This window comes from Prinia subflava, chromosome 1, assembly GCF_021018805.1.
Source record: "Prinia subflava isolate CZ2003 ecotype Zambia chromosome 1, Cam_Psub_1.2, whole genome shotgun sequence".
NCBI classification, from domain to species: domain Eukaryota; kingdom Metazoa; phylum Chordata; class Aves; order Passeriformes; family Cisticolidae; genus Prinia; species Prinia subflava.
Window position 1 is genome coordinate 126,385,455 of NC_086247.1, and position 18,841 is coordinate 126,404,295.

General features: G+C 40.0%; 1 protein-coding gene across 1 annotated transcript in view; it reads right to left on the minus strand.

The window, feature by feature from the left end:
* Nucleotides 1–4,500: 4,500 nt before the first annotated feature.
* LOC134547577 (uncharacterized) overlaps nucleotides 4,501–18,841 on the minus strand; it is a 50,026-nt gene continuing 35,685 nt past the window's right edge. The window contains exons 4-6 of the mRNA XM_063391738.1: nucleotides 11,578–12,287; nucleotides 10,611–10,695; nucleotides 4,501–9,853 (exon numbers count right to left, since the gene is read on the minus strand). Of these exons, the coding sequence (XP_063247808.1) occupies nucleotides 9,717–9,853; nucleotides 10,611–10,695; nucleotides 11,578–12,287 (932 nt within the window). The 3' untranslated portion in view covers nucleotides 4,501–9,716. The remainder of the gene's footprint in view (nucleotides 9,854–10,610; nucleotides 10,696–11,577; nucleotides 12,288–18,841) is intronic.

An 18,841-nucleotide genomic window follows, 5' to 3' on the forward strand; every position in this document is an offset into this window, starting at 1 on the left:
CAAGGAGCGTGAGTGTCCATTTTGAATGTGAAAATGCTGTAAATTTGGTCTGACTGTAATTTCCTAATGATATTTTGTGTGCTACGAGGTGGTAATGGAAACTTCTTATTTCTATATTGCAGCTACAGGTTCTGATGATGGCTTAAGTTATTTTTGAATACTTGGAAAAGAGGAACAAGGAAACAGCCATACTTCCATTTACCATCAGTGCAGTAATTAAAGTTAAAAGCATCTAAGTAAAACTGTGGAAGAGAGAAGAGGAAGAGAGTTTTACTTGGAACAAGAATTCAAGAACAATTTGAAGAAAGCACAGTCATCTTCTGGACCCATTTATTAAATATGCAACATCCACTAAGGTCAAACTCTCCAACAAGAGGTCCTTAAATGTGTTGGAGGAGTGCCTGAAATATTGGATATGGCAGTATTGAGAGTGCAGAGAACCCAGGGAAAACAATCTTCTCCATCTGTATAAACCAGTGACTCTTCTAGACATCTACTCACAAAGAGGGAAGGGGTAACAATCGAATCAATAGAAAAGTGGTAATAGGCAAAACTGCTGGTAGGTATCTAAACCGAGGGAAGATTTCAGTTTAACTTATTCCATTGCATTCTTAAAGATGTTTCCCTCATTATTTCCTTGATACTAACTTATCTGAGAAGGTTACTGAAATTAATATAGAAAGGAACGATCATTGTGTGATGTTGAACTAAGATCCTCAGGAAAGGATATTTTTTATAAGTTTCTAATTGCAGGTGTGTTTTGAAATAAAGCTTATTCTGAGATAGCTTTTTCTCTTGCATGGAGACAATGTCAATGCCTTCATGCATTTAAAGGTGCTGGGTGTGAAAAGCAGAGTACTCACAGCATGTACATCTCCTACACCATTTAGCAAGTAGTGCCTCTGAATCCTCACGGAAGGAATAAGCTCATTCATTGCAGCTGATTTCAGTGGTAGATATCCATGGAATAGGCCAGATTCTCTATTACAGGCAAAAAAGTTGTAAGATTATTTAACCATGAAATCCTAAAAATAGGATTTAAGCTTCTTATAGCTTTTTAAAATTTTCAGAATAACACAGTTCACTGCAATGGTATGGCTGTTTTCTAAATACAGAGTAGCTCCTCATTTTCATCACGTCTCACACATAAACTTAACCCGTATTTAGAAATCATGTATTAAAATTAATTTTTTTAAAACATTCATTGACATTCACGTAAAATTTGAAACAACTTCTAAAAGTTTGCATCAGTTTTTAGTTCACTGATCATGAACATTTACTCAAGTCACTAAAATATCTGAAGCAGAAAAGAAGGTGAGGAAGAGAGGAAGTTTTTCTCTTTTCTGACTTTGTGAAAAAAGTCTGCTTGAAGGTTTCTTGAATTTAGTACACCAGCTTGAAAAAATAAAACATTTTCTGGACTGTTCAAAATATCCAGTTCTTACCAAGCTTATATAGGAAAGTGTTTATGTCTCACATTTATTGTTTTAAGCACAGGATTATTGTTATACTTTCATTAATGAAAGTGATTTTAAACTCTCCAAGAATAACACATGTGAGAATTATGAACTTTGTTACTGTGTGTCAGCATTTATGTATTAGCCAAGTTGCCAACACAACACTAAGATCACTAACTAAAGTCCTGTCACAGCATCTTAGAGTTAATACTCTCAGCACTGCTTCAGTTTCAACAGGGCAGCAAAGCTTCCTTGACCAACCTTCCCCAGTTAAATAAGTAGTTTCTAAGATCACAAATATTTATTGGGGATCAGCCCTTTGAATTTAACAGATCTGAAAGCAAAGTTCTCTGAAGAACAAAGGCATCCATACATCCATTTCTACATCAGGGGCACCAGATTTACAAAATTAACTTCTTCCTTTTCTCTGAGGTGTTGAAAGTACAGAATTTGCCAAAAAGCTGCTGACATTTGCAATCCTGCTGAAGGCAGCTTCTAAAATAATTATCTCTGGTAGACCATGTTCAAGATGAGATCTTGATGTTGCTCAAGAGGTCTACAGAAAGATCTATTTTAAATCAAATTCCTGTTTCAAGAGTTTGAGATACAATTACTGGAAAAGGACCCAAAATCTTTGTTTTCTGATTAGCACTATATCAAGAAACACGGAGGTGCCTTGACATTAAATGTAGACCTGCCAACACAACATTTATTTTGAAGTTACTTTCATAAGTCTAAGTGACAAGGAAAGGCATGGAGGAATATATTGTTAGGCTTTTTTGCCACTCATCAGGAACAAGAGAGAAAGTCTGAAGAACACACATTTCCTATCAACAGAAGTCTGATTAGTAAATCATACATGTCCCTCGGCCTTAGATGCCAATGCAAAAGTTAATCCTATAGGAATCAGTACACCTTCTTAGTGCCATGTTATAAGGAACCTATTATCCTAGAGAAGGCATGTCCTCAGGGACACAGTGCATTATCTTTGCAAACCCTGTTCTCCTGATTCCTCTTCCTATCTGCTGACAAAGGGCAGATACCAAATAAAATAAAACATGGGGTAAAATGCATAACTGATTTGAAATAGTGAAATGTGCAGTTTATTTACACACTCTCAATCCTAGCTAGCATTAGGCATAACTCCCAGAATAAATTCATTTTCTCACTAAAAAAAGACTTAAAACCTAATGTCTCTGATATTTGTCATCCCTTTATTTCCTTCACGTTAGTAATATGTGAGAGACCGGAATGTTAATGGTAATGACTCAAAACAAAAAGCCACAGAGTGCTCTGCTGGCCTTGAGCAAAGTAACCACGCGTGTGCAGAGGAGGTGCACATCCACCACAGAGGCTACAAGCTGGGGTTTGAGCCAGTTAAAGGAAGAGGCCAGTAACAAGCAGATCCTGCAAGGTGAGATAGTGCTTTTTATCATGCCAATGTTCTCTCTTAGGTAATTGGCTCAGATGTGAAAACTCCTCTCTGGGGAAGTAGGGGACATTCACACATAGGTCATAATTCACTCAGCTGCACTGATGAGAGGCAGCTCAGCTGAGTAATCTCTTAGGAGGGGTCATAAACCATCAAAGACCCCCAAAGTGCTCCATGATCCACAGTGTTACATCAAAGAGTTAAAATTCCTCACCCCAAGAGGAGGTACCTGGGCATTCCCACCAAACCTGAGACTATGTTAACCCATTCAATCTTGTGTCTTGTGGGCTTTCCCCATCCTCAATGGATCAGGACTGCCACCAATACTCATCAAAATTGCAACCAAGTATTGCTGTGGACCCACAGATGGTAAGTGTATACCCTTCTACTCTTATCCTTTCTTTCCTTTCCCTTATATATTTTCTTTAGTGTTATTTTTATGCTTTTTTTATTATTATAGATAATAACCAAAATGTCTCTACTTCCAGAATAAAACTGTACAACAGGTACCAAACAGCCTTTAGATTTTCTTCCAGATCAGTAGTTTAGGCCTTTTCCCTGGGTTTTCAGTTTATCCTGCTAACTTAAATCCCATCCCACCCCCTCTGTGCAATGCTCTGAGGTCTCTGACATTTTCCTGTCCCAAGGCTTCTTAACTAGACCTGCTAGAAGGCAAGCATAAATGTTATCTGTATCCCAACCATTCCCCCTTCCTATATGACTTCTGAAAGTATATTTCTCAAATTTTTATTTCTAAAAATAAAATCCTAAACAGTACCACAAAAGAATGGGCAATGCCCAGTCTTACAAGACCTACAATGATGTGAAACTGATATTCTGTGTGATGCTAGGGAAAAAATAAACCAAAACAAAAATATAAATAAACAACCCCCCCCACCCAAACCCCATCACAATAGTCAATAGATAAATTCATAAATTTTGGGCTCTTTTTTTTTTTTTCAAAGATAATGCAACAGAAAACCATGTGCATGCACAGTGTGCTTGAAATTGCAGATATGGAAGGCACTTAAGGCTTTGTCCTTCGTGGATTTGAGCATTTTCCTACTCCAAGGTAGCCAACATGACGCACTTGCACAGCTCTGGATAGTAGGGTTCATGTTTTGCACAGGCCGTCCAGCCAGCTTTTAAAGACATAATCAGAGGGATGTAATCCGAAGGACCAGTGCATATTGTAACATTTGTTCCAGTACAGACCATTATGTCCCCTTTCCTTCCTTGCCTTTTCCACAAGGTCAGAAAATTTCCTCTGTTGGGAACAGAAAAATCCCTTTGACTTTCTCTGTTTTTAGTTATTTTCACTAGTAACATTTTGTTATTTACTTTCAAAAGTACATAACAATCAACAAGAACAATTATACTCACAGGAAAAACACAGGAACACAGCTTTTTATGGCTCTGTGTTTTGACATTTCACTGGCTGTCAGGCAATTGCTGTTTTCCCATCCATCTCTTGAGATGAACATTCAAGAAACAGCCATCACTGCTCGAATACTATCTTCTTCAAATAAGCAAGTAATAAGCAAGTGAAAATAACCTGTTTCTCTTTATGAAGTAAAAAATGATAGGCCAAGAGTGACTTGAAGAACGCATTATTACAGATAAATTTATTTTCCAAAGCATAATTTTGGTACAAGCTGCATGACAGACACTTCCTTGATTTGCTTTTGCCAGCTAAGAAAAGGCCTCTGTGGAGGAAAAGTAGCACTTCAAGGTTATAAAGCTTGATGTTTTAAACAGTTGCAGAATAGAGTTTCTTTGTTTCACATGCTGTCTGTTGGTTTGTAATTTGAGCAAATCCCAGGGTACTAAAACTAAACTGACTCATTATGAAAAGAACCATGTACAGGCAGCCTGCAGCCACACGTACCTTTCAGCTATGCACATCCGACTGCCTCTTCCAAAGCCCTCTCCTCATGACTCCACAGCTCCTTTGTCTTTTCCAAGCTCATCCCTGCTTGTTGTCCTGCACCATGGTGTGTACAAAATTCAGCCAGAACAGTCCCAGCACTCCCTGAGCTGTTATAGTGGTTGGTGTCAAAGGAAAAGAGGGTTTTCTTCTCATCTAAGTGAAAGGAGGAATCCCACAATATTTTTCATTTGGCTTCACACGTTTGTTTAGCATTGCACAGGTCTCTATGTGTCTTTTGAGATGCAGTTGGTGCCTTATTAAAGACAGTCCCTTATTTAAAACAAATTATTATTTTTCTTCTTTATATGAACTAAATAGTGCAGTGTTAGCTAACTGCAGTTGTGTTATTAAGGTAACAAAATTACTCCACTGCTATCAGCACAACATGATAAGGTATAATGCAGTACTCAAAGCAATATTCAATGGAGCAGAGAAGTACCCAGCAGAAAATTATTTTTTTCTGTTTTTTCCAGTATATTAATTTTAATTGCGGTCAATACAAGATTTTTTTTTTTTATTGCAAGCCAACCTGCTATTTTTACCATCTTTTGTAAATCAGGTCTCAGAAACATTTTAATACATAATTCTTTATATGATAGATTTTTAGTACATTGGTAAGTTGATTGCTTCATGTCTTTTTATGATTTTCTTCCAGAGGAAAGGCATAAAATTCGGTATTTCAAAGGCTCACTTTAACAAAGATATTAACACTTTCAACAGTACTTAAAATTTGATGACCACCTGAATACTCTGGGGGTGTGTGCTAACATTTTCAAATGTATGGGTTTGTCATGGAGGAAGGATATAGAAATGTGTCTTTTACTTGAACTTGGGCATAAATTCATGGCAAAGAATGTAATCAAAGTTATAGAAGTATTGACAGGTCTTAGATTAGAATTAGGAATCACAGGACCATGAAATCAACCAGGCTGGAAAAGAACTTAAGAGATCATGAAGTCCAATCTATGACCTAGCACCACCTTGTAAACTAGACCATGGCCATAAGTGCCATATCCAGTCTTTTCTTAAAGTCCTGTGTGTAATTCAAACACTGACTTAACCTGCATGGTAATCATTCATGAGTTCCATAAACCACAGTGGACATGGCTAAATCCAACCTAAAGTAAACCAGTTTTAGATATAACACTGAATTTGAAGTATGTGGGGGATGGCAGAGGATGTCCTGAGCAGAGACCGTGAAATTTGTTTTATTATAAAGTTTGTTTTCTGATAAAGATGTATAGGGTAAGTTTTATATGCAAAATACTAGAATTAATAACTTACAGAATCTCCTGATTTGTCTTTATAGAGTCAGTATGTATGGGTGACAGAGCTGAACTTTTGTGCAACACTTGCTCCTTCTGGTCAGCTACGAAATCACAGTATTTACAATTAAGCTGTAAGCCTGCCTCTTCCTTTTAGGATTTCAGAAAGTATCCACATTCTCTCTGCATCTGTGTAAGCTGTAGAGGTTTTCATAAAGCAGTTTCTAAAGGAACAATCTCATAGTGCTGCCTAAAACAAAAGAATTCCCCTCCATTAAGCCTGCTTCAAAGTACACTGAAGTTAATGGAAGAATACAGACTGACTGGAGCAGATTTTAGATCAGTGACATTTTTGGTAATGGCTACTGTACATTACTCCTATACTGGACTAAGAGGTGTTCATATTGAAGCTGACTGTGTGCCCAAAGGCTGATATAGCTGTAAGCAGCATTTACAGTGCATTTTCACCCCCACAATGAGCATGCAAAAGGAAAAAGAATGAAGAGATTTTGACTTTACCCCTAACTGCTGAGGCATGAGAACATCACTTTAGCCAGCCCTTGATACAAAAACCACACTCCGCTTCCTCTGAAGTTTAAGAGCTTTGCAAAGTGAGTCAGAGGAGATGGAGATCAGCCTGAATAGCAAACATCTCTGCAGGGCAGCCTCGGGCCCCTTTGGATTCTGAATTTGAGTGTGTAACAGGGGCACAGGTTGATGCTAAACTGAGGCAAACATGAAGAGTGGTCAGAGCACTCTGCTCAGGTGCTGCACTTCTCCCATGTGTACCTATGAAACCGTGCAATGGGCAATGATGCAGAGACACAGCAGAATGCCAGTGACACTGCACTCCTGCTGGCCTCTGCTGGATGCGGCTGCCATGTAGCAAGCCAACACTGCAGTGCAAGAAGAACTGCTCTCTGGAGAGCCTCTCAATCCTCACGTTGTAAAGCAGCAGCAGCAGCATTTTCAGATCAAGCCACTGCATTGTATTGGTAAGCCTGGGTGGGTAATGGGGGCTTCTGTCTGCACAGCTGGATAACAGCACTGCTGCTGCCTTTCACAACAGCTAAAGCTGAGTGTCACACCCCTGTAGGAATTTGGAAGCAAGATATCTGCCCTGCCAGTAGCAGTAATGCTCTTAAAACTGCTTGATTGCAAGGATGTGCTGTTGGAAGAAAACTTTATACTTCTTCACAGTGTTCTTAACAGGAATAGTTGGGTTTTTCTTACTTACATATATCACATATGGTAAAGGTCTTTAGCATAAACAAAGCAGGTAAACAAAACAAGTCAGCATTTTTTAAAAACTCACCGTTTGTATTCTTATGATATTTCTTATTGTATATTTGGGAGTAAAGAGGATTATCTATGCATAGATTTACTGTAGGCACCTTTGTTTCCTTAATAACCTTTGTGCCTCAAGGTCTCCAGCAATTGCACTGTCCTCACTGCAGAGCAGATCTGTGTGTTTTTCCTGACTCTTCTAAGTGAAAGAGTAAAGTTGCCTAAGCCAGGAAATGAGGGTCTGTAACATGTCCATGTGTCTCACTCTCCACTGCATACTAGCACAAGGGGCTACCTCCAGCTTGTTGGTCATAATGAAGACACCCACATTTTTAAAGATGTGTCATGCACAAAAGTTAAACACGAGTTCATTCCTCTTTTCCTCAGGAGCAGTAGAAATGCCTTCACGTGTTACAGGAGATCAAATTGACTTGCAAGAGTTTGTCTGAAATTGACTCTTCCCTCAGGCTTTTGGGGCAATTAATTTACCCACTCTGTGCCTCCTTTTCTCTATCTGTCAAAAGACCAAGTCAGTATCATTCCTGTGAAGGACTTCCACGTGTGTCACTTGATGATACTGTCACTCCTATTACTATGAGGAGGTCCAGCTAAACCTTTATCATAATCCATGATTAGTATAGATACAATGCTATTATCTTATAATTATGTCTACCAAACTCTAACAAGAACTCCTAACATTTAATTTGTGCCAAGCCTTTCATTTGCCACACACAGAGAAATCACCTTTTGCTGGGCTGGGTTTGCGTGGCATTCAGGAAATGAGTAATTTACAAGCAGAATTTATCCTTCCCAAACTGAAATTTGGGGAACTGCAAATTTGAAGCAATGTCTGGAGATTTGTTGCAATAGACAGGAAGCTCTCTTGAACAACATATATGTACTTTTTTATTGTCAACATCTTGCAGAATTTTTATTTTCAAGTGCTGCATCTGGGAAATCCTAGAGAAATGCCAACCTCCACAACAGTGCACACAGAGACAGAAGATCCTCACATAAAGGATTCTTACTAGTGTCCCTAGCTTTCCACAGTGGTATATAGCTCACTGTCTTTGGAAAAGGCAAAAATGATTCAATGTGCGATTTTCTATGCTAAATCACTTCCTGGCATGCATTTACCATGCAGTTTACACACAGTTTAAGTCTAGAGATTTGTGTCCAAATATGGCTCTGGATACATCTCCAAAGCCCTCAGCAGTGCAGACTATGACTAAAAAGTGCTTTCCCCTGTTGCACTCAACATCCACACACACTGCTTAGAAAAGGAATTGAAACTACCTGAGTGTGTGGAGCTTTCAGCAGTCCATTCTGAGTAATCAGAGTCCAGAGCAAAGCAGATGTGTCTATTGAGGGAAGAGGGAATGTATGAGGGTTTATTTTGGCACAGTCTGCTGATCCCCAGCTCCTGGGTGCAGAGGACAGGCAGTCTCCAAAGTAAGCTCATGATGGCACCTCAGCATCTGTAGTTACCAGGAGCTTGACGGGCTGTGCCCTTTCTTTAATCTCTAGATAATTCAGGAGCTGGTTAGGGAAAAGAATTAGTGATTTAGAAGTGTTGGTAAGTATTTTGTAGCAATAGTGAGGGGAATTAGAGGGGAATTTGTTAAGTAGAAAGATACAATGATATTGATTTCCATGCTATTTCAGAAATTGGGGCCTAAGAGAAAGAGGTTAAATACTCGCTAATATACCAAAGGGCATTTAGTGTGTTTCTGCTCCATAATAATACCTGCTGGTATTTACAGCCATATATATGTTATTTTCCCCTCAATGCTCTATTTGTTTAATGCTAATGCTCTATATTATTTAATCTTTATCTTCAGTAATGTCAGTGGGAGCTGTTTTATAAGCAAAGACATTTGAGTTTGGAGACCTCCACATTTAATAGTTTGGTGTGCATATATAAACCATATAAAACATCCAGCCAGCCTCTGCTCATTGTGAAATAGTCTGTGTCTTTGAACAGTCTAATATGGACATCTTGATTCCTAAAAATGAATTACCACATGCAGTAGTGTGTGATTTTCTGCTAAAGGCTGAAATAAGAAAATGTTCTACAACAGTCTGTCTTTCCAACTCCATCAAAGCTCTCAAAAAAGAGCTAGAGAAAGAATCACACTCTTGAAAAGCTAAAGGAAATGAATGGTCCATGTCTCTAGATCTCCAGTACAGTGACATTTCCCTTAGGATATGCCAGATATCCTCTCAAGACTGGGTGATTCAAAACATTCTGAAATTAATAAACTATTATTGTTGTTATTATTATTGTTGTTATTATTTCAAAATACTTGATACAGAGAAAAGCAAGAAGTTGTCTTTTAATTTGACTAACTGGTAATAAAGCAGATACAGGTGGCCAGGACTCTTTGGCAGTAGCAGATCCTACTGCTTTCATGAGGCTTGTATGTAAGAAATCTCCTGTCAGAGTCCTTTTGCTTTCCTTTCAGTGGTTCAAGTTCAGGATCTGAAAATATGAAGCAAGCAGTATTTATAAAGCTATAGGAAAAACTGTCTGGATTCTAGGATTTGAAAAGCTATTCTTATTGTTAATCAGCTAGGATCCAGAAAAAGGAGCACTTAGACATATGCAGTAAACATTATAAGCAAAAAATATTCTGTCCATGGCCTTGCTGTGAACAAAGCCTTGCCTCTGCCTACACAGAAAGTAGTGTTTTATGCTACGTGGTATGTATGTGTGTACTTTAATTTATGTGTAGTTAATTATTTTCAAAGAAGCTGTCCTTACAGGAGGTGAAGCTAAAGAAACACTAGAGGGCAGGCACCCCTTCCTGGACCATCCACACAGTAGGAACGCAGATAGGGACTAGTGTATCTACAAGGAGTACAGCAGACATTGGACTTGGATCAGTTGCCTGGGAATAACCCCAGTTACAAGGTAGAAATTGCAGTCTTATCAGAAAAATCAACATGAACAAGCAGTTTGCAGCTAGTAATCCTGCTTGTATCAGGTGTCCTTAAATCTAAGTGTCTTCACATTAGTGAACTAGTGTATTTTCTGTGATCTGAGTCTGTTATTTAGAGCTTGGAAGTGGAATTTCTCTTGAAGCTTAGGGGAAAACTACTCTTTGGTCTTCAAGGTTCACCTGAGGCCACTTTGAGACAAGTTTGAGGGTTCTGTGCTCTTACTCCTGCTCCCTATTGTTGAAGTAGTGTTCTTAAATTCTCTAACACAATAAATGTGCATGTTGTGAAGGACTCACCCATGTTTAAATGCTGTGGTTTTAACTTCAGGTTGAAAGGATCTCTGGGGTAGCCTGTCACAGAATTTGGTAAATTAGCTTCATGCTGCATTGAGAAAGGAAAACACATGTTAATATCAGAAAAGCTGCCATGCCTAGAATCAAGACCATTGAGAAATGAAAGAAATTGAAGAAACGAAACCCCATTAAAATTTTTAAAACAAAAAAAATTTGAAACAAGTGAAAACAATAAAACAAAGGGGTGACAGGAAGTACAGGGAAATGGACCAAACCTTGTCGAATTCATACTCATTGAAATTGCAAGGTTTCATTTCCTTTCATGAAATGAAATTAAATCTTGAAATCAGAGAAGAAAGTGTAGCAAACACTCTAGAACAGAGATACAATAAAATTAAATGCAATTAAAAAAAAAAAAAGAAATTTGGAAATGGAGTGAATACAATGAAATGGATTGGGATGACATGAAGTGCAGAGAGATGGGCCATGCCTTGCTGAATTCATCCTCACTGAAGTCACAAGATTGAAATTCTTCATTTCATCAAAGCAAATGAAATTTTGAAATCAGAGAACAAAGTGTAACAAACATTCTGTAAAGAGATTTGAAAAAAAGGAAATTTGGAAATGAGCGAATAAGAGGAAATGGACTGGGATGACATCAGGTCCAGTTCCAAGGACTGAAACTTGCCAAAATTATACCCACTGAAATCTCGAAATGAGGAAACCAAGTGAAATGAAGGAACAGGAGAAGAAATTGAAGAAATGAAATGCCACCAAAAAAACAAACAAACAAACAAAAAAACCAAAAAAAACACCGATTCGAAGTGAAACCAAGGAAATGAAAAGGGATGACATGAGGTGGAACGAAGTTTATTTATAAGGAAAGACACGTGTTCCTACTGAAGGGGTGTAGAACAGGGCGCAGAGAAGGAAAAGGAGAAACCAAGAGAGAAGACAAGGACAGCAGTACCGCTGCACCTCGGGGCGCCCTTAGGTGTCTGTTGGGCAGATGGACCGTGCGAGCAGCGAGCGGCTCTTGGCGACCCGCTGGGCGCGGCTCCCGAGCGGCGGCAGCGGCAGCGGCCTGGCCCGGGCGCTCGCCAACACGGGCTGGCTCCTGAGGGCCGGCTGCCGAGGGCTCCTGACGGCCGGCTGCTGAGGGCTCCTGACGGCCGGCTGCCGAGGGCTCCTGACGGCCGGCTGCCGAGGGCTCCTGACGGCCGGCTGCCGAGGGCCGGCTGCCGAGGGCTCCTGACGGCCGGCTGCTGAGGCCTGGCTGCTGAGGGCCGGCTGCTGAGGGCCGGCTGCTGAGGCCTGGCTGCTGAGGGCCGGCTGCTGAGGCCTGGCTGCTGAGGCCTGGCTGCTGCGGGCCGGCTCCGGGCAGCGCCGGGAACACCGCAGCGGCGGCGGCGGGCCCGGCGCAGGCCGCGGCTTTCCCAGCGGGGAAATAGCGGGTTACGGGGATGTCGCCGCCACCTGCTACCTCGGGGAAGCGGTGAAGCAGGAGAGGAACGGTGCGGACAGGACAGCCAGCCAGGGAAGAAGCAGCACCGCAGGGAGAAAAAGGGGAGGAGGTGGAAGGGCTGACGCTCCAGGCGAGCCCCTGCTTTGTCCAAGAAAACCAGAAAATGGCAGCCCCAGGAGTGTGGTGCTGGTAATTGCTTTTATGTACTAAGGCTCCTCAAAAAAGCCCAATATACCTGGCGTTTTTTCCCTGGGAAGCCAGTGTTCTGCGCCACCTGCAAGAGGGAGTCCCTTGAAGCCAAATCATGGAAGTTTTTCACCCCTCATTGTTAAACAAAGTCGCTGCAGGACTGGGCTTCCTATCATGTCAGTACAGTACATAAAGAATACTTTCACATCATGTAAAACATATGTTGAGGCATAAATAAAAATCAGATTAGTCCCTCCGTACACGGGTGGTGCCAAGGAGCAAGGTGCGGAGGGAGCACTGTCAGGGCACTGTTGTGTCCCCCTTGGCATGCCTTTTGTGTAGTCCTTCTCTCTGAAACCCTTGGGTCTGTGGTTTTCTCAACCCTAATGCTAGGTGTAGCCCAAACCTAATTGCAGCTCTGGCAGGACTGTGGCCTTAGAGGTCCTTTATGGCTTCAGTTCCCCTTTTCCCTATCCTGTGGCTTCTGAGGAAGGTTGGATGACTTATAGAGCTGGTATTTAAAATCAGGAGGTTGTTTCAGCCATAAATCTGTGTTGGCTTTGGGTTGCTGCACAGCAATTTGTTGTTGTGAGAAAGGCCGGTCAAGGTTTGAAGAAAATTTTCCTTGAGTTTCAAATAAAAATTTTCTCTCTTCTTGGTGGAGGATGAACGTAGTGGTCTGATGATTAATTTTTTCTTCTCAAATATTGCAATCCCTGGCAAAAAGAAAAAGAAAAACCCAATACACACCCACATATACAACAGTACTTTTATTACTGATCGCTACTTTCACTCTGACTATACTTGTCTGCACAACACAGCTCATTTACTAAAGATAAATATGTGGTTATACTTTAACATTATTTTGTACTGTGCTTAGAAGAAGTACTGCTTTTTGGTTCTGTCTTTCACTTCTGCAAAGTAACCTAATGAAGAAAACTCCTGAGCCTAGAGAAAGCCCGTCTGAAGTCAAAAGCATGGATGTTAGGAATTTATACACTCATACCAGCCTGTAGGAACAGGAGCTGTGAATTTTATTTTACCTGAAATACTCATCACTATGTAACAACACAAATACACCCTTTTTTCATGTTTGAATTCTTGTCTCATTAAGCAGTACATCCCTGACAGGAGACTAAACCTGTGCACACACAGGGCAGCACAGCAGCGGTTTGGGGTTATAGTGGGGCACACTGGCTGCACACTAGTCTCACTTTGCACAAGTAGAAGTGACAAAAAGAACCTCAAAAGAGGGAAATGTGTAAGCTCTGCTCTCCGTTCTTCCTGACGCATTTTCATCTTTGCATTCCAGGGCACACCCAGGATGCAATGTTAATTAGAGCTACCCCATTGCCATCCTAGAATGTGCCCAGGTGTTATGTCCTGCCATGGGCCATCTCCTCAGCCAGTGCCGTGAGCTTCATCTTTTCACTCAGAGGTAAGGGAAGGTACACCCAAGGATGCCTCTGGGCATTTGAGCAGCATGAATACCCTAAACAGTCAGTAAAGTATTTTATCTGGACACAGATACTCCCCTATCCATGTTTTCTGTTTTGTCTCCACGATCTAAAAGCTGGCCCCAGATTGTCACCTTTCTTACAGAAGAGCTCCTTTTATACTCTGAAAATCTGGAAGAAAGACGTGGATCATAAGGGTATTGCAACAGGCGCAAACACAATACAAACAATTTTTTCCTATTCTAGTACTCAATGCTCAGGAAACCTGAAGGAAAGTTTTAACATTACAACTTTCTCTTCTTTGTACTTATTTATTCCAAGAATAGAATGGGTTTTTTTCTAAAAGAAGGTCATGGTCCATTGAAGGATAAGGGCATATGGAAGTATGTCCTTACCAACACAGCTGTGTTTCTGAACAAGGATTTGGGTGGGCAGCTTCCTGGAGATAAATCAAGTACCCACAAATTACTTCTGGAAGGTCACATTTCTGTGCTCTTTTTTTCAGGTGATTTTGGTTCCAGGCCATACTCAGCTGTGCTGTGCTGCCAAGACAGGTTCCTTCCAGCCCAGGATCCCATGGCTGGAACACTTCCAGCTCCAGGAGATCCCTGCTGCAGGACAGCCTTTGGGAAGGGGCCAAAACTCAGTCTTTGCTTCACAGATTATACCCAGACTATCCAAACACTGAAGCACAACCTGGCCCCTTTCCTGCTTAGGAGGAGGGGAGTAGGCTTGAGTGGGCACTTTGCTTCTGTGTTCTAAGGTGGCCCAGGCTTCCCATCAAGTGTGTGTGGGCAGTCTACAGGCAAACCAGCTGTCCCACTGTAGCCACCTGCTGTGTTTACTCATGATTTAATAAATTTTGGGAAAAAAAAGACAGTTGATACTTTATACACGTAAAGCAACCTTTTCTTGTTTTGCAACTAAACTGAGATACTGCCAGACTGACTAGGCCAGCTTTAGGTCCAGGTAAAACAGGTACCTGCCAAGGTCAATGGGATGAATAGCACAAGTGCTTCTGTTCCTCTACTCGGGGCCAAAATTTTACTATCTGAGACTGTCATTGCTGCTGTTGCCATCATGAAAAGATGAGGTATGCACCTGCCCCTCCACAGGCACCAGGAGCAGAAATGTTCAGCTCTGCAGAGCTGTGTGTCCTTCTCTACCCCCTTTCCTCTCCCCTGTTCTCCTCCCTGTCGGTGGCAATGTGAGTCCCATGGTCTGGAGGCAGCAAAATTCAGAATTTGCTTATGTTTCCAAAAAGACACAAAACTGCCCAACACTTTGTAGAGATTGTGTTAAAAGCGTATATTTTCTCCATTTCAAACACAGGTAACAGACCACTAATGTGTTAGTTGCATGAAGACACATTCCCTCCTTACCTCTCAATCCTCTACCTATTTCCTCCAGCCCTAGTTTCCTTCCTAAAATCAAGGGTTTGCATTCAGAATTTCTAAAGCTGTACAATTCTATGACTCTCCATTGATTCAGCAGAGCAAAAAGTCTATGTACTTTCACACATCCCACCTCTGCCAGCTTTGTTACCATTGATTTTTGGTGCCTATATTTGTACCTTAGAAACTGAAACTCACTGATCCGAAGTACCTACAGATCCATATGCACAGTGGTGAATAAAGATCCCAGAGAGATGCAGAGAACAGAAAAATAGAGATATGACTCACCACTCTGCAAAGACAGGGTCTTCCAGACAAACTTCATCTGCTGTACCTTCCCTTTCCTCCCATCTCTGGGAAATTAGGTGAAGCAATGGACTTGCAGCACACACTTACTCAGGGAATTGTTTATTCTTCCATTGTACAAAAGAGCTGGAATATACAGTCTACCCATCTGTGTTGCTAAGAAACAGGGCACTGTTGCCTTGGGACTTGATTCAGAATTCAAAAATGAGAAGAGTGTCTCAGTAGACTGCATAAATGCAGCTTGAAACCTAGCAACAGGGCCACAAGTTCAATATGCTTCTTTTATATGCTAGAAAACAAGGGTATTAGAAGGAAAACATGTGACTGAGGAAAAGAAATTGTAATTTGAAAATAAAACAGTGGTGTTCTATCACCTATTATCCTAATGGATGGAACTATGTTTTACTAAACATACTTTTATGACCTTAAGATCTGATGCTGCCCTGTGCTTTGAGCAGGTTCATATTTACTGAAACAACTGAATAGAAAGGAGCAATAACATTTACCCCAGTATTTCCTAAATATTCATCTTGTTCAGTATAAGTGACAACACAAGAGCCAGGATAGCAGAATTAATTTCCATTTGTATTTCAGTTTTCAAGCATTCTGCCAACAGAACAGTTTAATAGTTGCTACACACACCTTGAAATGGTCACTTGAAATGGCCTGGATTGTATAATTGGGTGTGATTACTTAGCCACATATACATAGACTGTTTCCTCTATTTGCTTATGTGCAAGTGAAGTATAAATTATAAATCAAAAATACATTATACACCCTTTCACCTTAACAAATGGTCATTATGTGCTGCTGGAAATTACATTGGTACAGCCAGATATTTCATTGTAAAACCTGTTCTCTCTGGTTGCAGAATGTCACTACACCACTGAAACTTTGGCCAGCACTCCAGCAGGGAAGGCCAAGTTTGAACTGAGTTATGCTTCTCAGCTGATTAAACAGAGCTTGCTTGGGGGTTTTTTTGGTGGTGTTTTTTGTTTGTTTGTTTGGGTTTTGGTTTGGGGTTTTTTTCCCCTTTTTGATGTTTTATCATGAAATTATAGAGAGATATTCTTCAGGTGATATGGCTGTGTACATAATGGATTTAACTGGAGATGAAGAAGGAAGCCAAATTCAGAAGTACAAATCACCTAGAGCCACCCAGCAGTCATCATATTTGCTCCCTTGCTTTTCTTTTTATAAAATATACTACTTCAAAAACAAAGAAAGGAACAAAAGCTTTCATCCTTAAGTGTTTCTAAGTTAACAGCACTTCCATGCAGGTCCTTCAGCATTTATATTTTTAAATTTTTCAGAGTCAGGACCAAAAGACTACCAAAAGACTCTGGGACAATACTTTTTTTTTTTGGTTGGTTTTAAAAAACATTCAAATTTCTTTGAGAGGGTACACGTTTTTCTCTGTCTTTAAGGAAATTTACATGTTTTCAGGCTTTTAGCTAAATAGGAGTTTGGAGGTTGTAGTTGAGCTTTGTGATAGGACTTTGTATTGGTTCAAGTAAGAAGGATTTTACAGAGATCTTGAAGTAAATTATAAGATATAATTGAATGGTCTTTATGGTGTTCAGATATCTACAGCTTTACTGAAGAGAAAATATCATCAAACAAGCTTCCTTAAGAATTTGAAGATTTGTATTCGTTAAATCATTTGAAGAGATGAAATAATTTCTCATTACCAACAGATGGCAGCATATTACTTTGCAAAATAAAGGCGTTTAAAACCCAGGAAAGCCAGAGTAAGCCTTTTTGCTCTACCATAGAATAGCGAGAGGGCTTGACATTTTCCTACACAAAACCACCTCATCTTTTCAGCTAAATATAAGCTGTTTGTAGACTTAAATAAGATTAAGGAGATCTTAAGAGTTCAAGCTGGAAAAAGCAGTAAAGCTAGTCAGGATCCTAGTCTGAGCTGCAGAATCGTCTTAGGGACAAGCAAGCACAGATGGAATATCATACCCAGATTTAACCCTGAAAACTGGAGCTATGGCCGACAGGATCTATTCTTTTTACTTTGAGAGAAAGTGTTTCAGGAAGAAGAAAGATAAAGATCCAGAAAGAAAGAGCAAAAAAGAAAGTAAAATCTTTCCATTCATTATGTCTAAATAGTGGAAGAAAAAGGGATGAAATATATTTTTTTCAATCACATTATCAGTCAATCCAAGGTTGTAAGAAAAGCACATCCCTTGAAAGAACCATAGCATAACCTTTGGAGCACATTGTGTTCTTTGATTTTTTTAGGATTTTTTAAACTTTAATTGTTCTATGCTGTATTGATTCCAAAGAATCAACAACAATAACAAAAAGAGAAAGAAATAAAGAAAATAGGAAGTTTACTTTTGATTTTGAAAACAGATAATTCTTATCACCACTTTCCAGCCTGTTTTAGAAATGGAATCTTTTCTTTCCTTTTGGCTCTCAGCTTCTTGGGGTAGTGACCTACTTTTTTCCTGTATTTCTGTGTCAGCTAAGACAAAAAATTTCAGGGCACTTTTTTGGGATATACCCTAGCAATGCTCAAAAATCAGAAAGAAGACACTAGGTGTTTCTGATTAAGGCCTTGCACTCATGCAGAATCTGAGTATGTCCACTGAAGTCAGTGTAAAGGCAATGTGAATCAGAATTATTGAAAACCACTGCTGGAGCCACAGGAAGAAAGATTACATTACAGCAGTTTGCATTCTGTATAAAATGCTGATCAGTATGTGACAACAGAGTAATATTTCATTGTTCCTTAACTAGGATATACAGTGGTGTTTGAGGGTGAATGGAGGCTTAGTGTTCCCTTGCTATAACTCATTTAAGTAAGGAACAAGCCTACAGATTTCATAAATCCACTTCTTACTTCTCAAATCTTATTAGAGACTGAGTAGAATAAATCCTGGTTTACACTAAAATAACTTTCATTTCCCTCACTCTGAGTAGTTGTTCCTCAAACCAACTCTGAAATATCCCAGCTGACTCCAGGATCAATGCCTACAGGTCCAGGCCAAGGTGACACATCCGTGGTTGCTAATTAGTCTTCATAGTCGGTGTCATGCAAACAGAGCTCTTTTGCATTCCAGTGATGGAGTTGAGAAATGCAAGCCAGCTCAGAGCTATTTTAGGCTCTTCTGCACTGCACAAGGAGTTGTGAGGATAACTCCTTATCATCATCCCTTTCACAGAGATGAAGGAAAAATAGAACAATCTCAAAGTTTTGGCAGGGGAAATTCTTATTTCTTGAAAATGAAATAAACATGAAAAACAGCTAGGATACCTAAAATATTAAAATAACAAACCAAACAATAACAAAACCTGAAACCTTAAAACTAGCATCAACACTTGTCCAATTTGAGTCTTTCCTTTTATCTGGGTATGCCTTCAAATATCTTCATTATAGTTTACTGTAAGATATTTTATGACACAAAA